At 41.8% G+C, this 27,061-nt stretch overlaps 1 protein-coding gene across 1 annotated transcript in view; it reads right to left on the reverse strand.

Annotated features, from left to right (window-relative positions):
- Nucleotides 1–18,866, reverse strand: part of Arid3b (AT-rich interaction domain 3B) — a 48,263-nt gene extending 29,397 nt beyond the window's left edge. The window contains exons 1-2 of the mRNA XM_057768978.1: nucleotides 18,760–18,866; nucleotides 15,692–16,293 (exon numbers count right to left, since the gene is read on the reverse strand). Coding sequence (XP_057624961.1) covers nucleotides 15,692–16,222 — 531 coding nt within the window. The 5' untranslated portion in view covers nucleotides 16,223–16,293; nucleotides 18,760–18,866. The remainder of the gene's footprint in view (nucleotides 1–15,691; nucleotides 16,294–18,759) is intronic.
- Between the last annotated feature and the right edge of the window lie 8,195 nt (nucleotides 18,867–27,061).

The raw sequence follows: 27,061 nt of genomic DNA on the forward strand, positions 1-27,061 counted from the left end.
GAAATGAGGTGTTTCCATAAAATGAGGGAGAAAGATGAAAATGCAAAGTTGGTCATGAGAGGACCCGATGCCAAGGCACGGTGAAATGCAAGGCAGGCCTGGTCTGGGAGGAAGACTGGCTCCTCTCTGTGGAACCCAGCACTACAGACCTTTCCAACCTCTGAGCTATTCCTTGTGCTTCTGACAAGACTGCTGACGTGGGCAGAGCTTACTCAGAGCTGCAGAGCCTGTGAGGACAACTGGGATGTAACGGGAGAAATAGCCAAGAGATTAGGAGCCTGGTTAGAAACTGCTCTGAAGGTCTCACAGAACACAATTTAAATGTATACAAAGCAAACATTTAAGTGGAAAAAAAAAACTATCATGCACCAGCTTATAAATGTTTTTTTGTTTTTTTTTTTAAACATCTCTCTTATTTATTTATTTTGTCAGAGTTCTTGTGTAGCAAAATGGGCTGGAACTTTCAACCTTCCTGTTTCAACCTCCCAATATTGGGAGGACAAATATGAGCTACCAGGCCCAGGTTAATTTTTATTTCATTATTTATTTATGTGTATGTGTCTGTGTAGATATGTGCACATTTGTGTGAGTACCCACAGAGGACAGTGGATCCAGAAGCTGAAGTTACAGGGTCTGTGAGCCACCCGACATGGTTGCATAGCCCTTACAAGAGCAGCAAGTGCTCTTAACCACTGAGCCATCTCTCTGGCCTTTCGAGTTAATTTCTGAACTCTAAGTTTGTACTCTGAATTTTCCTATAATTGTTCTCCATAAGTGCCTATTCATAAGCAGTTTTGTACTTATTTGATTCTAAAATAAGTTACTACAAAAACATAAGTAAGGGGTGAAATGTAGGTTTGTGGTTAAAAAAGAGCTTGCCTAGCATGTACCAGGACCTAGGTTCAATCCACAGTACTACAAAAGAAATACACAAGAAACCATGCATAAACACAGCTTCATAGCAGGGCAGTGGTGACACACAACTTTAACCCCAGCACTCAGGAGGGAGAAGCAGACAGATCTCTGAGTTCGAGGTCAGTATGGTCTATAGAACTAGTTCCAGAACAGCCAGGGCCACACAGAGAAACCCTGTCTTGAAAAACAGACAACAACAAAACAACTGTTTTACGAACATTCATAAAAGACAGCCACAGTATTGAGAAAAAAGAAAGTTGAAGTACAATACATGGGGTTCTTGTTTTTGTTGAAATATAAACAAATAGTGATTTTTAAAAATCTGAAAAGGTATAGATTTACCAAGAAACCACCCCAAAGTCCTGCTGACTTTTACTTCACTTTTAAAACTATTTGTCACTTTTCCTTCTCAAACATTTTAAAGTACATCTAATAGACATGATGATTCAAGTCTGTAATCCTAGTACTTGGGACGCAGAGGCAGGAGGATTCTAAATTTGAGGCCAGCAAAGCCTACAGTAACATCCTGTCTCAAATTTTTAAATATTGTATTTTATTTTATTGAGACAGAATCTCACTTTGTAAGCCTGGCTGACCTGCAGCTTGCTCTGTAGACCAGCCTAACCTTGAGCTCACAGAGATCCACCCACCTTGGTCTCCCTAGTGCTGGATTAAAGGTGTGTACTAAATGAAAAAGAAAAAGGAAAAGAAAAGGAACATGACCCCTGCTAGGTATGGTAGAGGAGGTTTCCTGTAGACAGGTGGGAGAGCATGGCCAGAGGCAGACATAGTCCAGAATGGACATGTCCAGACTGAGCTGCGCCATGTGGGGGAGGAGAAAGAGGGGAACCAGGTGTAGCAGCCAGGAGGCCAAAGGTACAAAGCAAGCAGGCAACCAAAATGGCTGGGTTATAAGGGGAAGAGTAGCCCAGCCCCCTGAGCTGGAGAGTTCAGCCAGGGGTGTCCTGTAGCAGGCAGGAATTGAGGGATAAAGGGAGAACCTGGTGGCCAGATCTACTTTGATATGTTAAATAAGCACCTTAGCCATTTGTCCTGGGTTTGAAATCTAACACGTATCACTATTAATTAAATTTTAAAAATGACACTCTAGCATTTATTTAAAAAATAAATATTTGCAGACTCTTTGGTAATAAGAGCTGAGCACAAAATTGTATATAAAATAAAATAATAAATCTGCAGTAGATATTTTCCTTTAAAATACAAAGAAAATACCGCAAATATTTACAGTTATATCTAAGTTGTATGTTTGTAGCTTATTGTATCTTTTCATTCTTTCCTTCTTTCTTTCTTTCTTTCTTTCTTTCTTTCTTTCTTTCTTTCTTTTTTCATTTTTCGAGACAGGGTTTCTCTGTAGCTTTGGAGCCTGTCCTGGAATTAGCTCTTGTAGACCAGGCTGGCCTCAAACTCACAGAGATCTGCCTGCTTCTGCCTCCCAAGTGCTAGGATTAAAGGCGTGCACCACCACTGCCCGGCGTATCTTTTCTTTATAAATTTGTGTATTTTCATATTTCCTAAAATGAGCCCAAATGATTCCTACAATGTGAGAGGAAAAAAACAGAAATTATGTAGATTGATTATTGAGACAGGGCCTTAAGCAGTCTAGGAATGGAGTATGGGGGTGAGGATGACACTGAACTATCAGCCCTCTAGCTTCTGCAGAATTCAAGACACCACACACCCATTTCACATGGTGCTGGGGACCGAACCCAAAGTGCTGCAACTATCACACAAGCACTGTACTGAGCTCCAGACCACAAAGTTACTGTTAAAGTGATGAAAGCGCTGAGAGACCATGCCTCTCAGAAGGGAGCAAAGGACTGCAAGCCACACTTGCCTGGGTTCACTGCCCAGCTCCTCCTGGTGAGGCCACATACAGCCTACTTCCTTCTTTCCTCAGCTGTCAATAACACAGAACAAATGGGTGTAATGGCAGGGCTTGCCTTACACAGCTCAATGAAATAAGACAGTAATTGTCATAGGGCAGGTCAAAATATCCTGTTAAAAAACACAGGGAAAAAAAAAACAAACAAAACCACTAGCAGTAAGGCTAATCTGATGTAGAACTCTCCTGACTTCCCCCCAATTCTTAAAAAAAATAAAATAAAATAAAAATAAAAACCTATAGAAATGCTAGATGAAACTTAACTCTATACCTCCTACACAGAGCTAAGCATGAAATCAAGAAAGGGCTTCACATGTAGAAATAGAAACAAATGCTAAAGCTGAGGGCTAAAGAAGGAATGTCACCCAACTAATTTTAAATTTTATTTTTAATTATCTTTATTACTTTGTATACATTTATACATTTATTGTTGGGGGGCTTGTGAGCCTTGACCCATGTCTCCTCCCACCATGTGGATCCTAGGGGGCCAAACTTAACTCATGAAGATTTGCCTGCCTCTACCTCTTAAGTGTTGGGATTAAAGGGTATTACCATAGCTGGGGACCCCAATTATAGTTCTTAACAGGGGTGAGGATTGGGATTTGATCATTTCCCCTACCCCTAGAATTCAAGTTGCAGGTCTTAGGCATGTCAAGAACCAGAATTGAAGTAACTACGTAAGAGGAAGAAATCTTGAAAGGTTGGGCCTGGCAAATTTGCACATCAGGTCAGAGGCAGCATGGAACTTTGCCATCACCACAGAGCACCCATTGAAAGTCAAGCTCTTCCTAGGCATAAATATACACTTCAAATCCACACCAGCCAAACCAAAGCACGCAGCTAAGCAGGTGGAGCTCCAGAAAAGAAAACAAAACACCCTTAAGTAGAAATAAATCCCTACAAAATGAGCTTACAAAGAAAAACAGCAAATCACACGGGGAAACGAACTCTTATGTAGGACAAGACAAAGGAAAAGCATGCAACCGAATTTAAAAGCATGTATCAAAGGAATGGCCAAATATAGATACTTGGAAGAAAGCTAAGCAATATCTTTCCCTTTTCTATGCTTAAAGTTTCCATAACAAAAAAAGTTTTAACAAGGTCCTCATAGTTTAAAAAATTAAAGGAATTAGCTCGGTGGTGGTGCACAGCTTTAATCCCAGCACTCTGAAGGAAGAGGCAGGTGGATCTCTGTGAGTTAGAGGACAGCATGATCTACAAAGTTGAGTTACAGGACAGCTAGAGTTATGTAGAGTGTTAGGATTCAGGCAGTATGCTGGCCCCTCACTTGGCAGGATGTACCCAGGGTCCTGTGGCTGCTAAATCTGCATGCAGGTGCAAAGGTTCTTTTAAGAGACAAACTCGACCCACTCCTGCTCTCTTTCTGCCGTTTCCGAGGAGGAAGCTCACTGTCTTTCACTCTCCTCCCGCCTCCCTCTCATCCTCAATAAACCCCCTTCTCACGTAAGCTCTGTCTGATGGTGTGTTTGTCCCTACCCATGAGATCTGCAGCCCCACCTCATGCTGCATATTAGCACAGAGAGACCTTTTTTTGTTTTGTTTTGGTTTTCAAGACAGGGTTTCTCTGTGGCTTTGGAGCCTGGAACTAGCTCTTGTAGACCAGGCTGGCCTCGAACTCACAGAGATTTGCCTGCCTCTGCCTTCTGAGTGCTGGGATCAAAGGTATGTGCCACCACCACCCAGAGAGAGACCCTGTCTTTAAAAAAAAAAAAAAAAAAGAACAAATATATATATATATATATATATATATATATATATATATATATATATATATATATATATATATATATATAAAAACATATCTTCAAGCGCTTGCTTTGAGAGCTTGGGGACCCAAGTTTGATCCCCAGAACCCAGACACAAATGCCAGGTGTGGTGGCACATGCTGTGTTCCCAAAAGTAGAGAGGTGGAGCCAGAAGGACTGGGGTTTACTGGCCAGTATTCCTGTGGCTGACACACACACCAGAGCATACACCTGAACACACATACTTGCCCAAGGGAAAAAAAATATTGGTAGTGGAAGGAGAGGAAATGACTGCAAATCAGGCTTATGGGACAGAACAAGGTTCAAACAGAATAGACGAAAGAGAGTGCAAATCTAGAATACTATTGTCAATCAGAAAATAGCTGAGTAGAATCTTAAAAACCAAGATCTACAAAGATGCAACCAGACTCACAACACACTGCACTCTCCAACAAGAAAAACAGGATAAAGAAGACAAAATAACGGTCAGTGTAGGGACTCAGGATCTAAAGAGCTAGGAACAAAGTACAAAAGGGCAAAGTCAAGAGAGATATGAAGAAATGTTTCCACTTACGATAGCTAATTTTATTACAAACTTAAAAATTCAGTAAAGAAAATACAAAGGAAAGCAGAGCTAGAGAGTAGAATACAAGTAGTGCTGAGAAAAATGCATGAACTTGGTAAGTATAAAGAATTGACTGTTAATGGGAAAATATTAGAGAAAAGCAAGCAAAACAAACAAAAAACCTGGAACTAAGCTGGGCAGTGGTGGCGCACACTTTTAATCCCAGCACTCGGGAGGCAGAGGCAGGCGGATCTCTGTGAGTTCGAGGCCAGCCTGGTCTACAAGAGCTAGTTCCAGGACAGACTCCAAAACTACAGAGAAACCTGTCTTGAAAAAACAAAACAAACAAACAAACAAAAACCCAAATACTAACAAAAAAGGGCTAATTTTGTATTAGAATATTTTAATTAAGCTCTTCAGAACCTGATCATACAAAAAACTTAGAATATAAGGAAGACCTAAGTAAATGCAAATTAACAAACTCAATCCGATAGAAAAAAGATAACACTGTACCTATCAAATAGAGAACACACATTGTTTTCAAGGACATTTATAGAAACTAATCATACATAAGGCTAAGACAGACTATCTTAAATTTCAGAGACTTAAAAGCATGCTAGTTTTCAAGGACCAAATTTTGCAGAATAAGGCAAAACTGAGATAGATTCAAGAAAAATCTTTATAGCCTAAGATGTATTTGTAAATAACAAGAATTCTAGAAAATGTGTTTAAGTTACAACAGCTTAAAAGAAAACAAATTTGTGTAAATAAAACTGACAAATTTAAGTAAGATCAGAAGATCATATCAGCCTCAAGAAAAAGGGCCGCAGACAATGAAAGCTATGCAACACATGACTTCTAGGGCAGCAATGTCATTCTGTATCATGGTGGACTCAGGTCATTATAATTTGTTAAGCCCATAGAAAATAGAGTAAGTATGAATCCCAAAGGCTGGCAAGATGGCTCAGAGAGTAAAGGTGATCACCACTAAGTCTGATGATCAATTTTGATCCCTGGGACTTACACAGTGAAAGGACTCTAGCAAGCTAACCCTCTGACCTCCAGAGATTTACCATGGGAGGTATATATCTGGACCCCCACCCATGCACACAAAATCTATTTTGTAAGAGTTTCTTAAAAAAGGAACTCACTTTAATGTAAACTATAGAAGCAGGTATAATAATATGTCAATGTAACTTCCTTGATTGTAATAAATGTACTCTCTGGTGCAAGATTTTATAGTGATAAAGGATGGGGAGGAGCACTAATCACTATACCTTCTACTTCATTTTGCTATAAAAATTACTGTGAATAGATAATCTATTTTTAAAAAATATGTGGTTGGCAGGATAACTTAGTGGGTAAGGGCACTTGCCTCGGAGCTTGACGACCTGAGTTTGATATTCAGAACCCATGAGGTAGACAGAGAGAACCAATTCCCACTGGTTGTCCCCTGATTTCTACATGAGCCCCTTTCCCCAACACAGAACATAATGTAATAATAATTTTTAGAAAGGTTAAAAAAAAAATGAGGCAGACACTTAACATCACCACCACCCCCTAACGCCTATAAGCACAAAATGGAACCAGTCACATAAACGAGAACAAGTAAAGCAGAGTAAATTAAAAGAAGATATATTATGGGATTCCCCTCTGTACAATGTGAATAGCACTGGTTAATAAAGAAGCTGCTTTGGGCCTATTGCAGCACAGAACAGGGCAAGGAGGGAATTCAAAGCAGACAGAGGAGGAGAAAGTAGGCGGAGTCAACCAGGAGCCGTGTAACCGCTGGCCGAGAAAAATGTGAGCCGCCAGTCAGAACCTTGCTGGTAAATCATGAGCCTCATGGTAAAATATAAAATAATAGAAATGGGTTAATTTAAGATATAAAAGCTAGCCAATAAGAAGCATGAGCTAATAAGTGAAGCACTGTTTAAATTAATATAGTTTCTGTGTAGTTATTTCGGGTCTGGGCAGCCAGGAAATGAACAAGCAGCTTCCATCAACAAAGGCAGAAGCAGCAAAATATCGAGTGCCTACTACGCCATGACTATACTGTATGCTGGAATACAAAATAAGTGTGGTCCTGTCCTCGTGGAGTTGGCCATCTAGTCTGGTGGTTCATCTAATCTGTGGGTTGAACAACCCTTTCACAGAGGTTGGCATATCAAATATCCTGCATTTCAGATACTTACATTACAGTTCAAACAGTAGAAAATTACAGTTACAAAGTAGCAACAAAAATAATTTTATGGTCCGGGGTCATCACAAACAAGAAACTGTATTAAAGAGTCGCAGCATTAGGAAGGTTGAGAACCACTGATCTAGCCTAAAAATTAGACATCAATGAACTAATAATACAAACATAAAATATGTAAAGCATAATGATCAATGACGGCATACATAGAGAACCAGATCCTGCATAAGACTTCTGAGTAAATGACAGTTACAATGAACTGAAGGAGAGAAAGAGCCTGGGCAAGAGAGCCCAAGCAGGATGATCACCATATGCAAAGGCCACAGTGCATGGTGACAAGACAGACTACTGACGTCAAGGTAAAGATAACGAGGCATGTTTTAGACATGCAGATTTTGAAGTTTATAATTAGAACACCCAACATATGTAGAGGACATTAAAGCAGTGACAAAATCTGATTTGGTTTCTAGAAGATCATTATAGACTATGTCGAATGGATTATAAAGTGGGGTGAGCAAAGACTTGGAGGAGACAGGTAGGTGATAGCAGACAAGTGGCAGGATTCTAGATATTCAGAAGAGAAGACTGGTAAGTTTGGGGGATGACAGGGGCAGGCATGAAATAACCCAACTCCAAAGTTTCTGGTATGAAGGACTAAGTGTCTAACAAGTCCATTTTCTGAGAAGGAAAAGCAAAGAGAAAATGATTGTAGGGAAAGTATCAACACTAACAGTTCAGCTTTACCAGTACTTGGGAAATGGGTGCAGGAGGATCAGGAGTTCAAGGGCAGCCTCAGTTATATAGCAAGCTGGAGAACAACCTGGGCTACTTGAGACTTAAGACCTTGTCTTTTCTTTTCTTTTTTCTTTTTTTTAATGTTTTTAGACTGGATGGTGCTTGTGCACACCTTTAATTCCAGCACTCAGGAGGCAGAGGCAACCTGGTCTACAGAATGAGTTCTAGGATAGTCTTAAAAGTTTTTAATTGCTTTAAATGTATTAAACTTGAGATGTGAGTAGGACAGCTATTCTATTTAGTTATTTATTTTGGTGTTTTGACACAGGATTTCTCTGTGTAGCTGTGGTTGTGTGGGAATTCACTTTGTAGACAAGGCTGGCCTCAAATTCAAAGATCCCCTGCCTCTGTCTCCCAAGTGCTGGGGTTAAAGACGTGCACACTAGTTCCCACTGTGAGTAGGATATGATTGGAAATGTTAACCAGTCAGCTGGGATTAGATACACTGGTATCAGCCTAGAAACAGATCCAAGTAACATATATCTCATTCATATATTTACGAATATATAAGAGTCTCCCAAGGATGACGTAGAGAAGGCTTAGAATAATACCTGGAGAATTAGGTGAAAAGAAAGCATTATAAGGATAAAGGAAAATAAGCACAAAGAAGAAAAATTTCAAGGAGGAAATGGTCAATAATGATCCAACCCTCTTCTTCTTCTTTTTTTTTTTTTTTTTTTTTTCGTTTTTCGAGACAGGGTTTCTCTGTGGCTTTGGAGCCTGTCCTGGAACTAGCTCTGTAGACCAGACTGGTCTCGAACTCACAGAGATCCGCCTGCCTCTGCCTCCCAAGTGCTGGGATTAAAGGTGTGCGCCACCATTGCCCGGCTCCAACCCTCTTCTTAAATAACAAATGAGGTCAAGGAAGTTAGACCAGGCAACATGGCAGCCATTAGAAACTTTAGCAAAGAGAAACGAAAGGTCAGGGATCTGGCTGGAGTGTGCTGGCTGGCAAGTGTGACAAAATGAAATGTAAGGTGTGCACGTCTTACGAGAAACTGTGCCTGGGGAGATGTGCAGTACAGGCCTTCTTTAAAAAGCAAACTCACAGTTTTTTAAACAATTACATAATGTATGAATTTGAAGTTTTGTTGCTTGTTGGTTTTAAAGTTTGAGAGATGATGCTTAATTGCAGAGAATTCTTCAGAAGAGAAGCGTCTGAAGAGTCAGGAAACAGAAGTCTTCACTAACGGAGCAAGTCCCTGAAAGTCTAGAAGAGTGGGACTTGGACACATGCAGAGGGATTAGTCTTTGGGGAATATGGAGCAAGCTAAGCCAGCTACCACTTCAGTAACACTCACATATCCCTAATCCCTATGCTAACAGGAAAAGCACAGCAAAGTACATGGTTTATGTTTCCACAAGCCTGAAAGGTTTCAGAGGACTCTTGAATACTTATTTTTGACCACAGTTATAGAAAACCTAAAGAAACTCTCCTTGAGTAGTATCCAGGATTTACTGAGCATCTTATCTACCAAGGCAGTAAGGACTAAAAATGAGAGCCTTTGGACATTATATGCATTTTACAAAGACCATTCCTATTTCTACTTTTCTTCTACCTTTGTAGCATATACAAAACAAGCCCAATGATGATGGGAGAGAGCTACTGTACCTCTGGAAGAGATCTATGCCTGGGTCCAGTGCAGACAGTTACAGTGCTTGTTCAAAGCACTGTAATAAACAAGTGACAGAGCTAGAATCTAGATCCACACCTCTTGTCTCTCAAAGACTGACCTAAGAATCAAATCTGCTAGTAACAGGTGTGTCAAGTATCTGCCTTAATCTTTGTGGGTTAACAAAGACTGTCTGGAAGGGCAACCAAGCTCTCTCATAAACTGCCATAAATATCATGGATAGTATACAGGGCTGGGCTGGAGGAGGCAAATAAGAGACCTCAAGGTGTAGATCCTAAAACTCTCACAGGTACAGTGTGCTCACTGTAATGACTACCCAAGGACACAAACTCAAAATGGACACTAAAAACAGAATTAAATCAGGTTAGTGATGCACACCTTTAATTTTAACACTCAAGAGGCAGAGGCAGGCAGATCTCTGTATTTTGAGGCCATCCTGGTCTGTATAACAAGTTATAGCAAGTTCTAGGCTAGCCAAAGCTACATGGTGAGATCCTATCTCAATTAATTAATTGAAAAATCAACAAAGAGAGAGAGAGGGAAGAAGAGAATACACAGAAAGACCTTGTTTCAAAAATCAAAACAAAGAAAAATAAATAAATAAGCAAGCAACAGCAAAAATAACCAGAAATGAAGAAAATTCAAGGCTGTCAAACTCCTCAGCTGCTAAGAGTAAAGCACAAACACCAGTCTTTAAAAGCACAGCCTGTTCTGCCTAAGGAAACATGGACAGCAGGGTTTCTCAACCTTACCACTTTCAATAAGGCAATTCTTTGTCAGGAGTGTGTAAATGTGTCCTAAATTCTGTATGATGTTTGGCAGCCTTCATGGCTCTTCTCACTAGAAGCTAGGAGCACACATCTGCTTCCAGATACAAGCACAACAGCACTGCTAAGCGTCAAGCAGTAGAGAAGGATCAGCTCCAACTGATAGCCACTGATCTAGACAGACCGTGATTCCAGATACTGGGGGGGGGGGCATAAGGACACACTACAGAGAAAATGGGGAGAGCCTACCACCTTTTCTTTCTAGTCAACAGCTTAAACAGGTTTTGCAAAACCCCTCAAATGTTTTGCATGAAGTACTTACCAAGTATGTGCCCAGAACAGTAGGCTTACTAATGGGCCCACACCCTAGAGGGATAGATCCTGGAGAGCAGTTTGCCAAAGCATTAGAAGAAAAAGACAGATGCCACACTGCAAGCTAATTACCCAGCAGGAATTACTCTACCATAGTAAGACAAGACTATTGATTTTTTTTTTTTGAGACGAAATCTCATGTAGCCTGTCCTCAAGCTCAACCACATAGCCAAGGATTATTTACAACTTCTGATTTTCCTTCATTTACCTCCCAGATGCTAGATTGTAGAAGTGTGTCACCATGTCATTTATGGGGTGCTGGGGATCAAGCTCAGGTTTATGTGTGCTGGGTAAGCACACTATCAGCTGAATCACACTCGAGCCCCATTTCCATTTCTGTATGCCATTAATAGGCACTTCATTAACTGCACACAAATTCAATAATTTAGTTAAACAAACTAACTCTAAACCAAGTCATGCTCCTTTCTGTCTACCAGTGCATATCAAACTAAATGATCCTTCCCATCTGCCTTGGAGCTATCTTGCATCTATCCTGCAGAGGTGCTGTCACAGGCTGAAGATGTGCAGAACTGGCAATACCCTGTTCTCATTAACATGTGATCAGCAAGCTTTAAGAAGGGTTAGGATTTCTTCAGTTGAAAGTTTTCTGAAATAAGACCCTTCCATCCTAGAAGGCAACTATGAACAAAGTCTTGTGCAACACAAGGGACTGAGGAGGGACAATCTTTATTGGGCAATGAACCCCAGTAAATTTCAGTGCTTTGTACTGAGCTGGCAATGCAAAACCACACAGAGTAACCAAAGTGTCTGGCAAAGTAAGCAGAATACCAGACATATAAACTCTAGCCCCCACATGCCCATCAAACTATCCCTCATCTTCCTGTTCTGTGGAGGGAACCACTAGTTCCACTAATGGGCTCAAAACAAAGCCTGTATTGCCAAAACACCCACTCTTCAGGCAGGAGAAGACCACCCCTAAGAGCCGCCCCCCCCCAAAGTTGGCTGTGTGATCTCCTTTGAGAAAAGAAACACTCAGTTCTTTGTTGTCTTGTTTTACAATTATTTACTCTGCCCATAGAAATCTGATGGGTTTTAGAATGCTGGGCTCCATAGTATTATCCATCTTCTCATCACCCTGGTGTCAGAGAATGAGCCAGGCCTTAGAAGCAAATATTTTGCAAGGCTTTCTTTGAGAAGAGAATTCATGAGGTAATTCTGACTCTATGTGCTTTAAGAACAGGATTTCAGAAACAAAGGATAACTGTGCCACCCTTAAGGTTTTCAATTTGCAAATGACTGCCTAGCCCTTCACTAACGCCTGTAGAACTTTCTGAAAATTCTACACTATACTGTACAGAGGGGGAAAAATCACCTCTTCTACTTTGCTATGTATATAAGTGTTTGAAAAACAACATTTGTTTTAGAATATCTGCATCCCACAGCAGCTTCAGTAGGGTTTTGGCTGACTTAGGACAGAGTTAGGTCGCTGCATCCCGCCACCAGCCCTACCTTGAGGCTGCAGCAGCACTGCTAGACATCTGGCTCCTTGAGGAGAGACATGCCTACAGCTGACAGCCCTGGCACAAAGACTCTGCCAAATAGATTGCTTAGAATAAAGGACACTATAATTCATTAACAATTAAGATCTTGGGTCAACTGTAAAAGGTCTTTGAATTGTTGCTGGAACAAGTGCTACTTAACTTCTTCTCTCCAAAAGTTAATTACTTAGAGAACAAAAGACCGAAGAACAAAAACAGCCAGCCAGCCTCATGGTCTGATGGTCTTTATAGGCTCTCTCGGAGCTACAGTTTTAGTCTTCTGTCCAAAGCATAACTCAACATAAACACACACACACCCCCTCAAGCACAATACTTACTTCTTTAAAAACATGTTTAAGGACTAGTGAGATGACTCAGCAGGTAAAGGCACCTGCCACCAAACCTGCCAACCTGAGTTCCATCCCCAGGATCCACATGGTAGACCGAAAGAACTGATTCCTATTCTCTGACCTCTACATGAGACATACCTATACATATACCTACTTATACTACAACACACGTGTGCATGTGCAAACACACACACACACACATGCATGCAGTAAAACTTTAAAGTTAATTAATTAAAGCAAAGTTTAAAACAAGGGAAGAGGGTGGGGAGGATGGTACATCTGGTAAAGGCACCTGCCACTAAGCCAGCCTGGGTTTGATCCCTGAGTCCCACATGGTGTAAAGAGAGAACTGACTCCCACAAGGTGTCCTCTGACCTCCGTATGCCAGTACGACATGTATATGCCCATGTACACACACGAAATCAATAAAATGCAGTAAAAATTTAATACTCAACATAAAACAACAGAAACAAAGCAAAGGAGGAGCCCAAAGACCAAACTGAAAAACTAAATTTACAAGAGAAATAAGAAGTAGTCATCAAAAATTTTAAGACATTGTTACTGTCTCCCAGACAGAAAGATTCTTCTCTACATTCAGAAGGAAGGTAAATTTAGAATGAAGCATTAGGCCTTAGCTACTCTGGCATTTATGAAAACATTTTTGGCAGGTGTTCTGCCAAACAGTCTATATTTAGTATGTATGCCTCAGAAACTTAAATGAACTCAAAGAGTTTGAGCTGCGAACAGCCAGCCTCCATTGAGCTGTGCAGCCGCGGGCCGCTGCCAGCCATACAGAATGCTGGGCTGGGCGCTCTGCCACAACGTACACGTGTGCACGCACACGCCAGTTCTGAAGAGTCTCTTTTTTCAAAGCTCTAATGGCTTGACCTCAACACCTGCTGCACTTCCTGAAGACAGACAGGCTCTGGAGCTCCACTTGTTCCTCACACACGGCTGCACTTTCTAGGAATGACCGCACACACACAGAGGCTGGCCAGCTGCCAAGGCGGGGGCAGCAGCCGCCTCGGGCCTGAACTTTCCCAGTGCTGTCAGGGCGGTTCCTGCTATGAGCTGACTCAGCGGCCACCATGGAACGGTGCCAACTACACAGCAGTGCAGGGGCTGCCGGCAATTCACAGATGTTTTACTAAACCAAAGAAAGCCAGAAGGCAGATCTGGGCTGGTGGCCAGGTGCCGCTGTCGTGGAAGCTGGGATCCTGATTCTAGTCTTGGCGCTGCAGCTCCCCCTTGGGTGATCAGTGTCCCCCAGTGCCTTCTCTGCTTCAGAGGGATGCCCATTAGGATATGGAAGATTGGAAGGCACAACAATTGTACAAGACAACTTGTGCAGCACATCCGCCAAGTGCTTGGCACCAGACAGGCATTCACATGGCTCACTTGCTCTCCCTTTACAATGTCCTTGAGAAATAAACTCAACTCTTCTATTTCAGCCTCACAAATTTAGAGTTTATGAATATAAACCATACTTAGCTTCATTATTTTCAATCTGCAATTGATAAAACACAGGCTCAGAACAATTTAAAATGCTACCAAAATATCAATGAACAGACATGAAGAGATGGGATTAGAGCCCGCTATTGACGCTATTGTATAAAACTCAGGTAAACTGCACAGGGCTCCTTGAGACAAAGATGCCTATTTATTTTTCAGTTTCCAAAGGCCCTTTTGTAAGCCATCCATTTTCACAAATGCCTTCTAAGTAGCATCACTGGATTACAGAGACAGTACATATGTAAACTCAGAATATCTAGGTACTAATGGCCTACCATGAATGTCCTGTCTGTAGCACCAACAAGCCACCCTGGAACAATTTACCATTACTCTCATATTTTGACCACTGAAAAACATCAGTGTAGGTCACAAAGAACTTGTAAAGACAAAGGCTTAGTTGAAAAGAGATCCATCGCTTAGGGTCTACCCTCCAAAATTATTCAATTACTAGGACTCCAAGGTCTGCCTTATAAAAAGCTTCCTACTCGTACGCTGCTCCCTAGCAGCGCCCTCCAAAGAAACAAGTAAAACCCCTACAGTTGACTCTAATATTCAACCATGTTTGGAACTAATTTCAACTTTCTTTGAATAGAAAGGGAATTCTGAGGTCTCCCTTCCCTCTTTCCAACCAGACGATGTAAAAAAAAAAAATAACAGAATCATGTCTATAATGCTCTCTGTTGAAATATATTCAGAAGTGCTTTTTAGCAGCTATATTCAACTTCAAAACAACCAAAAAACATGATCTTGGGTTTACTTAGAGTTAAAAAACATGGAAAATTATTCTACATTCCTACTAGGAAAACTAATCAGAACCATAAATTTCATTATTTAAAAATTTTTAGACAAGATCTCACCATGTAGTCCTGGCTGGCCTGGAACTTAGTATTCAGACTAGGCTTGAACTCACTGAGATGTGCTTGCCTCTGCCTACCAAGTACTGAGATCACAGGTGTGCACTGGCACACCCAACCTTTTCTGCCGCTTCTTCTACTGCCACCTCCTAAATGCTGGAATCACGAGCGTGAGCCAGCCACTTTGTTTTTTAGATAGTCGTAATGAAACACAGCTGTTACCTCATTCTTCCTTTAAAGAAAATAGAGGAAAGATTCTTTAACAGAAACTTGGAACAAACCAGACACATTAACAGTAACTTGTACACTCTAATGCTTTAATAAAAAGAACCATCACTTAATATTTTTGTGGTCCTAGAGACTGAATCTAGTTCTTGACACTATCATGGAACTACACCCTCAGATCAAGCAAACAAATGCAGAGAAAAACTTCAGACTATTTCTATCTAGGTCAGTGACATGGGGGTGAAAAGGCGTAGTCCCAGCTCCTGCCCACCCAGCACCCTCTGTGGCTGACCTCTAGGTAGAACAATGGCCTTCCTCCTATAGCAGAAACACTGACCTGCTTAAGCTGTTCATCCAGATTCCAGCTCGACTGCCCAGCTGTGGGGATGGAAGGTGGGGCCTTGGAAGTATCTTTGGTTTGGTCTTCTTTAGCTTGTTGTCCCTGTAGTGGGAGTCCAGGTGCTGGAAGCAGGCTGGACATGGGTGCTGCTCTGGGGTCTTGGCGAGTTGCTTTTTGGACATGGAAATATTTGGAAGCAGCCTGGGCCTCTTTCTCAGCCATCTCTGCAACATTATCATCTCCATCTTCGTCTTCCAGACCTCCTTCCTCTTCCTCAGGTTCAGAGTTGATGCTGCTCTGCTCAAATACTTGGGTCACTGGTGTGGCTGGTGTAACTCTGGCTAAGGGGCCCAGAACGGGGCTACCAGAAGGTCTCCCAGGTGTGACAGAAAGGAGAGCAGGCTGGGTGGTTAGTTTGGGGGCATACAGCAACTGTGCTTCTCTTGTCTGCAGGTTCTGCTTCTCTCTGGCATCCATCTGTAGAGGAGCCTGGTGTGGCTGCTTTTGTTGCTGCTGTAGAGGCTCCATTACTGTCTCAGACTTCACCCACAGACTGGCATGGCTCTCAACCTGGCCACAGACCAGCAGGCACACTGGGTCTATATTTTAAGTGAGTAACCAAAACCATAAGGGAGAAAGAAGGGGGAAAAACTATGTAAAACAGGTATAAAAGATTGTCTCTTCTCCAGTAAAGTTCTGAATACTAAATGCTCCTAAACCCGACTTTCAAGATGAGTGAGTTCTAGGGGTTTGTTTAGAGGGTGGGGAGGGAAAGTTATAAAAAAAGAGAACAGGATCTAAGAGGGGAAATGAGCAAATCTTGGTAGGGGTAGATTTAAACATTTTGTTTTAAAAAAAGGAAATCCAGAAAACATTTAAGTCTGCTAACAACTGAGTTCTTATCTCTCTTACTCTCTACTTTATCAAACAGTTATCTACTGGACTTGCACTGTACAGGTGTTGAATTATAGAATTTGTAGTAACTATGAAAATTGAAATTAACAAAGGCAAAGAATAGCCTGGCTGCAAAAGAAAGAATATGGCTTATATTTCCCAGACTCTCTGGAGAAGGAGACTCCTACTCACGCTAGACACAGAGCTATAAGAGATAGACAGAATGACTTTTCTGATGGAAAAAGCAAGATCAAGCAAACTGCTCTTGGTTTAATACTTCACAAATTTCCCAGATCAAATTGCCAGCCAGTTTGTTGAGTGGACTGAACCAGGCTAAGTGGACATTATAGCCTCCAAAAGAATCCGGTTTCAACAACATGAAAGAAAGAAACATGCAAGGAGGCAAGAGTCTCAAATTGCAAGCTTCCCTCAAAAACAAACGGGGGCGGGGGGGGGGGGGAGGAATTCCTCTGGAGATTTTAAAGTTAATTAATTTGAAACAGGTACCAATATTGCCTAAACAAGTCAATGCTACGTTTTTTATAAACCACAAGTAAATCTCCTCATATCCTCTTTTTGTCTGATTCATTTCTACTATATTTATTTGATGAATACAGCAAAAAAAGGCTTCCAGTCCCAAAGTATTCTGGGAGCAGGTTTATCTGCATTCTTACCAATCCGTCTCCAAACACAAACCCCTTTCACACCCTGCCCCTCTAACCCTTCCCAGGCTCCCACCTTCAACAAGCCTCACTTAAATTATATTTTCTCACAAGTCTTCCGAAGTGAATGGATTACCATGCCAAAGTAAATTTTAGGGTGAAGAGGACTGGCACCGGGGTGTGCAATTTTGTTGCCACATGAAAGGGGAAGCTGCCCTGTGCAGGTTGGGACTTGATATCTGCATTGTCCCAGTGTTTTAGGACTGAGCTGGAAGATGGAGTGAAAGCATCTTGAAATGAAGAAGAAAATGAAATCTTTAGCATCTTCAAATATTCACGGGGGAAGTAATCCCCAGTAAGAAAAATGGCTTTGATCTGTAAATTTCTACATGCTTATCGGGGTACAATTTTTAAAGCTGGGGCGGGGGAAGACCAAAAAACAACCAGAGTCATGCTAGACGATCCTCAATTTGTTTCTTAGAAGCACTCGGTTGTAGTTTTCATAGGCGGTTAAAAGATTCAAATTCCAATTTGCCTCTTACTGCCCGTACTTCCTCTTTAGCAGTTTAGAAAGTGTAAGTCATGCCTGCAGCAATACTTTCATTCTGCTTTAGTTCTTATTCCGTAAGAAAGCCTGAAGGATTTACACCCAGTTGGCAAAAGCATTCATCTAAAATAAAAACCACTTTGGGGACAAAAATACAGAAACAAAACACACACACACAAAAGAGTAACAAGTAATTCACTGGTGATTTAAAAATATTCATATAATCATTAACGTCAACCAACACAATGGAAATATTTCAACCAACTCCTGCCAGTCAGTGCACAAATGTTTCTTGTCTGGTTGGCACCATCTTCTCTGTAGGGCTGCCCTCAGCCGAAGGGGAGGTGTCCCGTAGCCTCTTTCCTTAGTAAGAAATGACTCGGTTCTACAACTCAATGGGTTCATTCTCCAGAACAGAGCCCGTCTCATCCCAACCCCTAAGCAGCCAATAATCCAAACAATACTACCAACATTTAGAGAATTTACGCCTCAGAAATCTAAACTACTTCATCCTTTCAGCCCTCGCTCTATCCTCTAAACTTCCCTGACCTCCAAACGGGGCGCAACGGACTGCTTGCCGCTTGAGCCCGGCCTTTCTGACCATTTCCCTTACCTTCGTTTCCAGCAGCTCCGTCCCCGACCCCCTCTCAGTCCATTCTTTACCCCCCTCCCAATGGAGCCCTATCACTTTTACTCCCACTAACCCTCTCTGCCAATCTCCAGGCTCTTCTCCAAGCATCCCAACTCCACCTAAGCTCGCCCTGAGGTTCCCCCGGGGGTCCCTTACCTTCCCCATCTCTTTATCTCAGATCACTCCTCTGGGCACTCTTCTTCAGCGGTCCCCCCGCTTCGCTGGCCCGCGTCTCCCCTACACACCTGCCTCGCCTCCCATTTAGGTCCCCTCCACCTGCCACAGCCCCGCTCCCGCCGCGGCTGAAAGAACCCAAATCCGCGTAGCTCACCTATGCGCAGCGTTCCGGGCTCGGGCTCGCGGTTGGGAAGGAGGCAGCGGCTCAGGCCCCGGCGCAGCAGCTGAGCCTCCGACTTCTCCGCAGCTGGGGGCCACAGCCGGGGCGGGGCCCACACCGGAAGCGGTGCCGCGGGGGCCGGGCCATCGGCCTCGGGCGGGGGAGGGGCAGTCAGGGGCGGGGCCTCGCGGACGGGGGCGGGGCCTGAGGTCGGAAGCAGCTAAAAAGGGAAGGAGGTGGTGGGAGGTGGGGTACGAGGCGGAAATGACTCCTAGGGTCCGCCCTCCGGTTAGACCCGTGGGCGGAAGCTATTTAAGGCGGGCGGAAGCGTCAGCCAATGGGAGAGCGCAGACACAGAGGCGGTCCGGTGGGAGTGCTTTCGCGGGGAGTTGAAAAAAAGCAGGGTAACTACATCTACTCTGCTTTCTGACTGCGGAGGTTGGACGTTCCTTGCAATAAGTTAAAGAGAGGGGTTAAGAGTGCTATCTTTCAGCCAGTCTTCATTAAGCATTCCCGTTTTTTATCAGGTTATCTCTGATTATTTTAGACTGAGATTTTTCCCGTCCCCAGGGGCTGCTGCTACCCCTGGAGCGCCACCTCCATCCTCAACCCCACCCTAATCACCAGAGTTAAAATTTTTCTTTCCTCCGGTTTCCAAAAGTAGGGACTATGTGACTAGTCCTGGCACCGCTCGTAAAATAAAAAACAAAACAACAACACACACAAAAACCTTGCTTCTGCGACGCTTGGTTGTAGTGAACCTATTAGTTTATGCATGCACCTCCGTGGTTTAACTTTCTCCCCTCTGATCATCTTCCTTGATCCAGAGTCTAAGGTCCAATTAACATTGAGCCTTACACCAGATTTCCAATCCCAGTCAAAACCTGGGGTTTCTTTCCTTTTCTTCCTTTCCTTTTGGTTTTGGTTTTTGTTTGTTTGTTTGAGACAAGGCCTCTCACTGAATCTGTAGCTCACCTATTTAGCAAGAGTAGTTGACCAGCAAGCTCCAGAAATCCGCTTGTCATTACCTCTCCAAGTGGTAGGATTACAGGTGTGCTGCACACTCGGCTTTTTACTTAGGTGTTGGGTATCCAAATTTAGGCCCTTCTTCTTTGGTGCCAAGCACTTTACTGACTAATCCATCTCCTCAGTCCCCGATGGAGATTTTTTTTTTAAATTTTTAAAAACTGTGTTTTTTTAGTGTGTATCAGGATACTGAACCATTTCTTCCCACATTGCTCAAACGTTGTACCATCCCTCTTGGACTTTTATCAGAAACTCCAATCTGCTGAAAATATCTCCTTTATCTCTTCTTACACTTTAACCTCCTCTACTTCCTTCCTTATCCTAGATTTAGTGGCATTTCATTACAACCCTAATCTTTCAATCCCCCAACCTTTCTTTTCCTCAACTAAGACCTCTAACCAGAAGAGACTTTATAATTTTCATACCTGTATCTTGCCATAGAAAATGATCTGATTGAACAGATTAAAGCCACTAAATTATCCATTTAAAATGAATTCTAAAGGTGGCTTCCAAGTTCATTCTATTCTTCTACTCAGCTGGATCCTCACCATCTCCATGAATCTCTAACTGTATTCACATACAACTTCCCCTAATTACCTTAGTATATAAGTAACAGAAAATAGAGAATGCCCTAAAATCTAGAAATCTACTTGTGTGTGTTCCCAGCCTGTTTTTCCCTTTTGTAAATTATGCAATCAAAAATACCAAATTCCTGTGCATGCCTGGCCAGGTCCTCACTTCAGTGTTTATTGAGCAGTAAACAAAACTCATTTCCTGCTTTCAGTGGTCTTTACTGGTTCTGCAGAAAGGAAGCCAAATACATAGTGCCCGATAAGTGCTTTGTAGAACAAAGCAGGGTAAAGATTAAACAATTGTGTCAGGCAACTTCTATTTTTAGATGCTGGAGAAGAACTCATTGATAAGGTGCTCTTAAACCAAAATGGGACTGACTTCATAAGGGTGAGCCACATCTAGTGGGTATCTACAGAAAGAATGTTCAAACAGAGGAGACAATATTTGAATGCTTTAAGGTAAGAACGTGTTCGACAGATTAACAGGAAAAGGAGTACAAACAGTAACAAGGAAACAATGCTCATAGAAAACTGACTTTTATGGTTGAGTGAAGGGCAAGTGATAGAGATTACATAAGAAATTAGCCAAGTGCTCAACTATGCAGACTTCGGTAGACATAAAATTACTTTTGTCTGTCACTACTAACACCATGGAAAGTTTTGAGCCAAAAAATAATTTGATCAGATTTTAACCGAACCGTTCTAGTTGTGGCACAGAAGCTTGTTGTGGATCATGAAGCTAGACAGATAAAGAGGGAAGCAATAATCCTCGAGGAAGATAAGAAGATGATGGGGTCCTGAAGTAGATGATGTCATTACGGCGGTGAGAAGATGATGGGGTCCTGAAGTAGATGATGTCATTACGGCAGGGGAGAAGATGATTGGGTCCTGAAGTAGATGATGTCATTACGGCAGGGGAGAAGATGATTGGGTCCTGAAGTAGATGATGTCATTACGGCAGGGGAGAAGATGATTGGGTCCTGAAGTAGATGATGTCATTACGGCAGGGGAGAAGTGGTCAGATTTCAGGTCTATTTTGAAAGTGAAGTTGCCAGGATAGTCTGGTATTCTGGGTGTGTAGGTTAGAGGAGAGTTAGGAAAGATACTAGGTTTGGAGCCCAACTCACTAACTGGTAAGACAGTTGTATTATGCACCGAGGGGATGTTATCAGATCCATGATCAGCAAGGAAGAGGAATGCAAAATTGCTAGCCATAGCAATTTGGCATTAGATATAACATAATAAAGACATTTTGTTGAGTGACACAAGTTAGTCACAAAATCACACTCTTGAAACTGGAAAAATATGAAGAGTGATTATAAAGGGGTAGTAAAAAGGAAAACCTTTCAGTTGTTGTGCTTTGTATTAGTCAGGGTTCTCTAGAGATATGGAATGAATCTCTATCTATAAATCTACACACACACACACACACATATAAAGGGAATTTTTTTTTTTTTTTTTTTTTTTGGTTTTTCAAGACAGGGTTTCTCTGTAGCTTTGGTGCCCGGAACTAGCTCTTGTAGACCAGGCTGGCTTTGAACTCCCAGAGATCCACCTGCCTCTGCCTCCCGAGTGCTGGGATTAAAGGCATGCACCACCACTGCCCGGCTCTAAAGGGAATTTTTGGAATGACTTACAGGCTACAGTCCAGTAATCCATCAATGGTTAGCTGTGAACAGCAAGTCCAAGAATCTAGTGGTTGCTCAGTCCCACAAGGCTGGATGTCCCAGCTGGTCTTCTGTGTATGCTGGAATCCTGAAGAAGTAGCTCCAAGGCCAGAAAAGGAATGGATGTGCTAGCAAGACAAGGGCAAACAGGCAAAGAACAAGAGCTTCCTTTTTCTGTGTCCTTATATAGGCTTCCAGCAGAAGGTGTAGCTAGATTTAAGGTATGTCTTTCCACCTCAAGATCTGGATTAAAGACATGTGTCTTCTCACCTCAAGATCCTAATCAGAGGTGTGTGTCATCCCACCCCAAGATCCAAACACAGATACGCCCTCTATTTCTGAATTGTAGTTCATCCCAAATATAGTCACGTTGACAACTAAGAATAGTCATCACAGGGTTTTTAATTTTAATTTGTGGGGGTGGGGACATACACATGGAGCCCAGAAGAGAACCTTGGGTGTCTTGTTTTACCCTTCTGTACCTTATTGCCTTAAGGCAGGGTCTTTCACTGAATCTAGAACTAAGCTGGTGGCCAGCAAACCCCAGAGATCCTCCTGTCTCTGCCACACCATAGCAGTGAAGTTTTATGGATTTGAACTCAGGTCCTCCTTAGTTCTCAGAACTCTCCCATTAGCCTCTTACAATATTGGATCTTCAGTATTCAAGCAAATTCAAGTCTCACCCACTTTCTTAGCATATTTTTTTTTTGTTTTGTTTTGTCTTGGGGATTGAGCCTAAGAGCACACACTTGCTTGGTAAACACTTTGCTATTAAACTATATTTCCAGCCCCTTATTCTATTTTGGTTGCTGTTATAGAATACCTGAGGCTGAGTGATCATTAAAAAACAGCAAACAAAATACTCATGGGGCTGGGTGATAGATAATTCTTCAAGGTACTTGGTACACAAGCGTGAGAACCTAGGCTCCATTCCCAGAACCCATGTAAAAAAGCTGGGCACCGTGGTATGTGCCTGTAATCCCAGAGATAGGCAGATCCTGGTGGCTGTAGGGCCAGCCAGTTTAACTTCATCCTAATCCCAGGCCAATGAGAGATCCTCACCCCAAAAACAAGATGGACAACTCCTGGGAAAAAAGACACCTGAGGGGCTGGTGAGATGGCTCAGTGGTTAAGAGCACTGCCTGCTCTTTCAGAGGTCCTGAGTTCAATTCCCAGCAACCACATGGTAGCTCTCAACACATCTGTAGTAAGATCTGGATCTGGGGCCCTCTTCTGGCCTGCTGGCACCAGAACACTTTATACATAATAAATAAATCTTTAAAAAAATTAAAAAAAAAAGACACCTGAAGTTGTCCTTTGCCCACCACACATATGCATGTGTACACACATGTGAGGAAGTCTAAGATTGACAGACCCTATCTTGGTACCTTCATGATTCATCATCCTAAGGTAGAAAGAGGAAGAACAAGAGAAGCAAGAAAGGGACAAACTTGCTTTTGGAAGAAGCCTATCTAGATCATCCATTCAATAACACTACTCTGTTCATGAAGGCAGAGCCATCATGACCTAATATCCTCACCTCCTAACAGTATTGTGTTAAGACTCAAGTTTCCAATTCATGAATGTATAGGAATGTGTTCAAAGCAGCATGCCCATTTTTTTATTTAAAAAAAAAAAAAAAGCCTTGGGCTGGAGAGATGGCTCAGCGGTTAAGAGTATTGCCTGCTCTTCCAAAGGTCCTGAGTTCAATTCCCGGCAACCACATGGTGGCTCACAACCATCTGTAATGAGGTCTGGTGCCCTCTTCTGGCCTGCAGGCATACACGTAGAAAGAATATTGTATACATAATAAATAAATATTTAAAAAAAAAAAAAGCCTTTCCCTTAACCCAACATTCTGTGACTAAAGTGTTATATTTCACTATTCTTCCTGTCAAAACTTAGAAGTATTGTTGTTCTTTTTGCAGCCCAAGAAGTTATCTTTCTCCTTCTAAAACATTTTATGGCTTCCCATTGCTCTTGAGATCAAGGCCTAGATTTTTTCACATAGCCTGAAGGACCTTAGGGAGATCTAGCTTCTTGCCAATCTCTTTAGTTTTAGCTCCTCTCCAGGTTATAGTTGTGGGTCTGGGAAAACAACCCCGATGATGTCAGTAGCTGAGACAAATTACTCTTTGCCCCATCCTAGGAATAGGGTGCTAGCAAATGTGAAGTGAAGAAAATAGGGACCTCCCCTCTCTTGTTACTGGACATTCTCTGTTACTAAATAACTCCCAGTTGACCTGATGGCCAACAGATACAAGGAGCACCACTCCAGTGGATATATTAATGAGTTGCTCCATATTCAAAGCACGAACCTTTAGAACAAACAGCTTTCAGACCACTAGACATATGAGCCATTCTTTTCTAGACCATCCAGGCCTTATTGAGCTGAGAACCAGAATTCCCCACCAAACTCCCAGACTAATGAAAAAAATACAAACTAGCTTTGATATGGCTTATTGAGCAACAAACAAACGATAAAGGAAGTATTTCTTTGCATCGCTTACGGTGGATTTGGTTGATACACTTCCTGGAACTGCTGAGTACTGGAGGACCAGAGCAACAGTCCTCATCTCATCTTCATATGTTTGGCCTAGTTAATAAGTTCCCCCCACTAAATTTTCTTTTTTCCCTCCTGCTTACCATTTCAGAGGCAGTGGAACTGGGAGAATGGAGCCTAAAAATGCAATAACTTTATTCAGAGCATCAGACAATTTATACCCTGATGTGGGATGTCCTTCTGTATATGTGTTCCTTTTATTGGTTGATGAATAAAGCTGTTTCAGCCAATGGCTGAGCAGAGTAAAGCCAGGTGGGAAATCTGAACAGAAATATATAGAGAGATTAGGCAGAACCAAGGAGACAACATGTGGCTTCCAAAGGAGAAGGATAGTAAAACCTTACTGGTAGGCCACAGCCTTGTGGTGATACATAGATGAATAGAAATAGGTTTATTTAAGATATAAAAACTAGCTAGAAATACGCCTAAACTATTGGCCAAATAGTGTTGTAATTAATATAATTCCTGAGTGACTGTGGAAACAAATGAACAATCTCCATTTACAAAATGACACCCAGGCAACATACATTCACATAAAGCCTAAGAAAGGAAGAAAAAAAGGGGGGACTTCTAGACCCACAAAAATAGGAGTCTATTGGAACTTCTTGGTAGCCACATTTTTTTCAGATAGGCTCTGTTTGCTGGCAGTGAGCAGAGGCATGACTTCTTCAAGAGCTGGCTTCCTGGTTTGTGCTGATGGCACAAATGGCTCTGGCACTTTCAGGATGTCCTGTTATGGAACACTTAAATAGGGTCTGTGAGCAGCGTGTTACAGATTGCTTAATGGTGACAAAGACCTGCTGCGTCCCTGGAGCCGGGGCAGTGAGCATGGCTAGCAGAGGCAGTGAGCATATCTCCATCATGTTGAATGGGACGGAGTCAACGGGCAGAGCCTGAGAGTTGGTCTTAGCCATGTCCACTTAGCCCTAAAAAAAAAAAAAATAGGCACTCCTGGTCAGAAAATGATTATAGATACTCAATAAAGACAATTTCAAACAAAAATAAGCCTCTGAATGGGTCATAGTACGTAGGCTTGGGAGAGAGAGGAAAAAGAGTATAGACAAGAGTACAGATGGTCATAGATTAAAGGAGTAAAGATAACAAATATTAAAATTAATAATTAAATGAAATTAATTAAAACAAATAAATAATAACTTAAGTAAATAAATATTTAAAAGTAGTAAAAAAAAGTCACATATAAATGGAAAATATGCAGAGAGTCTGGATTATGTGTATTATTGTGTTTTCTTTGAATTTCTTGACTACAGAGAAGCATTTGAATCTGGGGACTTTGGTCTATTGATACAAATTTAAGGTCAATTTTATTGTACTGTGTACATGTATTTCTGCTCTCGTTTAAGCTATTATGTTTATACAGCTCATTTAAAATGTAATGTATAGTTAAAATTACAGATTAATGGATGATCATTTATAATAGTCAAATTCATAGTCATGATAGTTAGGTTTTCTAGATATACAGAGATGCAGTTCAGTTAGATAATCTTCAACACTTCAAAGTCTTACAGAATATGGCATTTAAAATGTTTTAAGAACTTAGGCTTTTCTTGACAGTGAGATATGTCTGCTTCTGGCAGCACCAACTAAAAATTCAGAGAGGTTGATGGGCATTGAAGAAACTCATTGTGGAATTTGCCTTCAATATGACAAAGCTAGCCATGTGGGCAAGAAACTGCTCTTCCCTGGACGGTTTGGCAGTATACTGTATAAACTGGATATGCAAGACCCACAGAAAAATGACTGCTGAACTTGCTTAAAGATGGCGAGATAGTCCTTCAGGATTCCTGCCCCACCAAAGAAACTGTCAGACATGCTGCAGGATACAGAAGAAAATGACTGACAAGCTGCCAGTATAGGAGTAGCAGATTTCAAATTCCCTTTTTCATGGAAAAGTCTGCCAGATACTGTAGGCCGAAGATGGATACCCCAACATTACAGAAGAACTTTTGGTGACTGTCCAGGCAGCGAGATGTCTCTTTCAATTATAGAGTTTTAGAAGTTGTTTACAATGCACTTTCTCTTTACTTAGGTAATATTATATCCTTGTAGGGTCTTTGGTGGAATTGAAGACAGATAGTTACAATTATAGTTTGCCTTAGTCATAATAAAATATAAATTAGATATGAAACTTTAGACTCATAAAGAAATATTGTAACTGTAATTCTAGTTTGATACCTGCTTTGCTATATGTAATTTTGCTATGTTAAAGTCAAAACCTTCCTTTTTAATTAGACGGAAAAGGGGAGATGATGTAGGATGTCCTTCTGAATATGTTTACTTTTGTTGGTTGATGGATAAAACTGTTTCAGCCTGTGGCTTAGCAGAGTAAAGCCATGTGGGAAATATGAACAGAGATATATAGAGAGAGTAGGCAGAGCCAGGAAGGCACCATGTAGCTGCCGAAAGAGAAAGACAGTAGGCCACAGCCTCGTGGTGATAATAGATTAATA

The sequence above is a fragment of the Chionomys nivalis genome, chromosome 4 (genome assembly GCF_950005125.1).
Source record: "Chionomys nivalis chromosome 4, mChiNiv1.1, whole genome shotgun sequence".
NCBI classification, from domain to species: Eukaryota; Metazoa; Chordata; class Mammalia; order Rodentia; family Cricetidae; genus Chionomys; species Chionomys nivalis.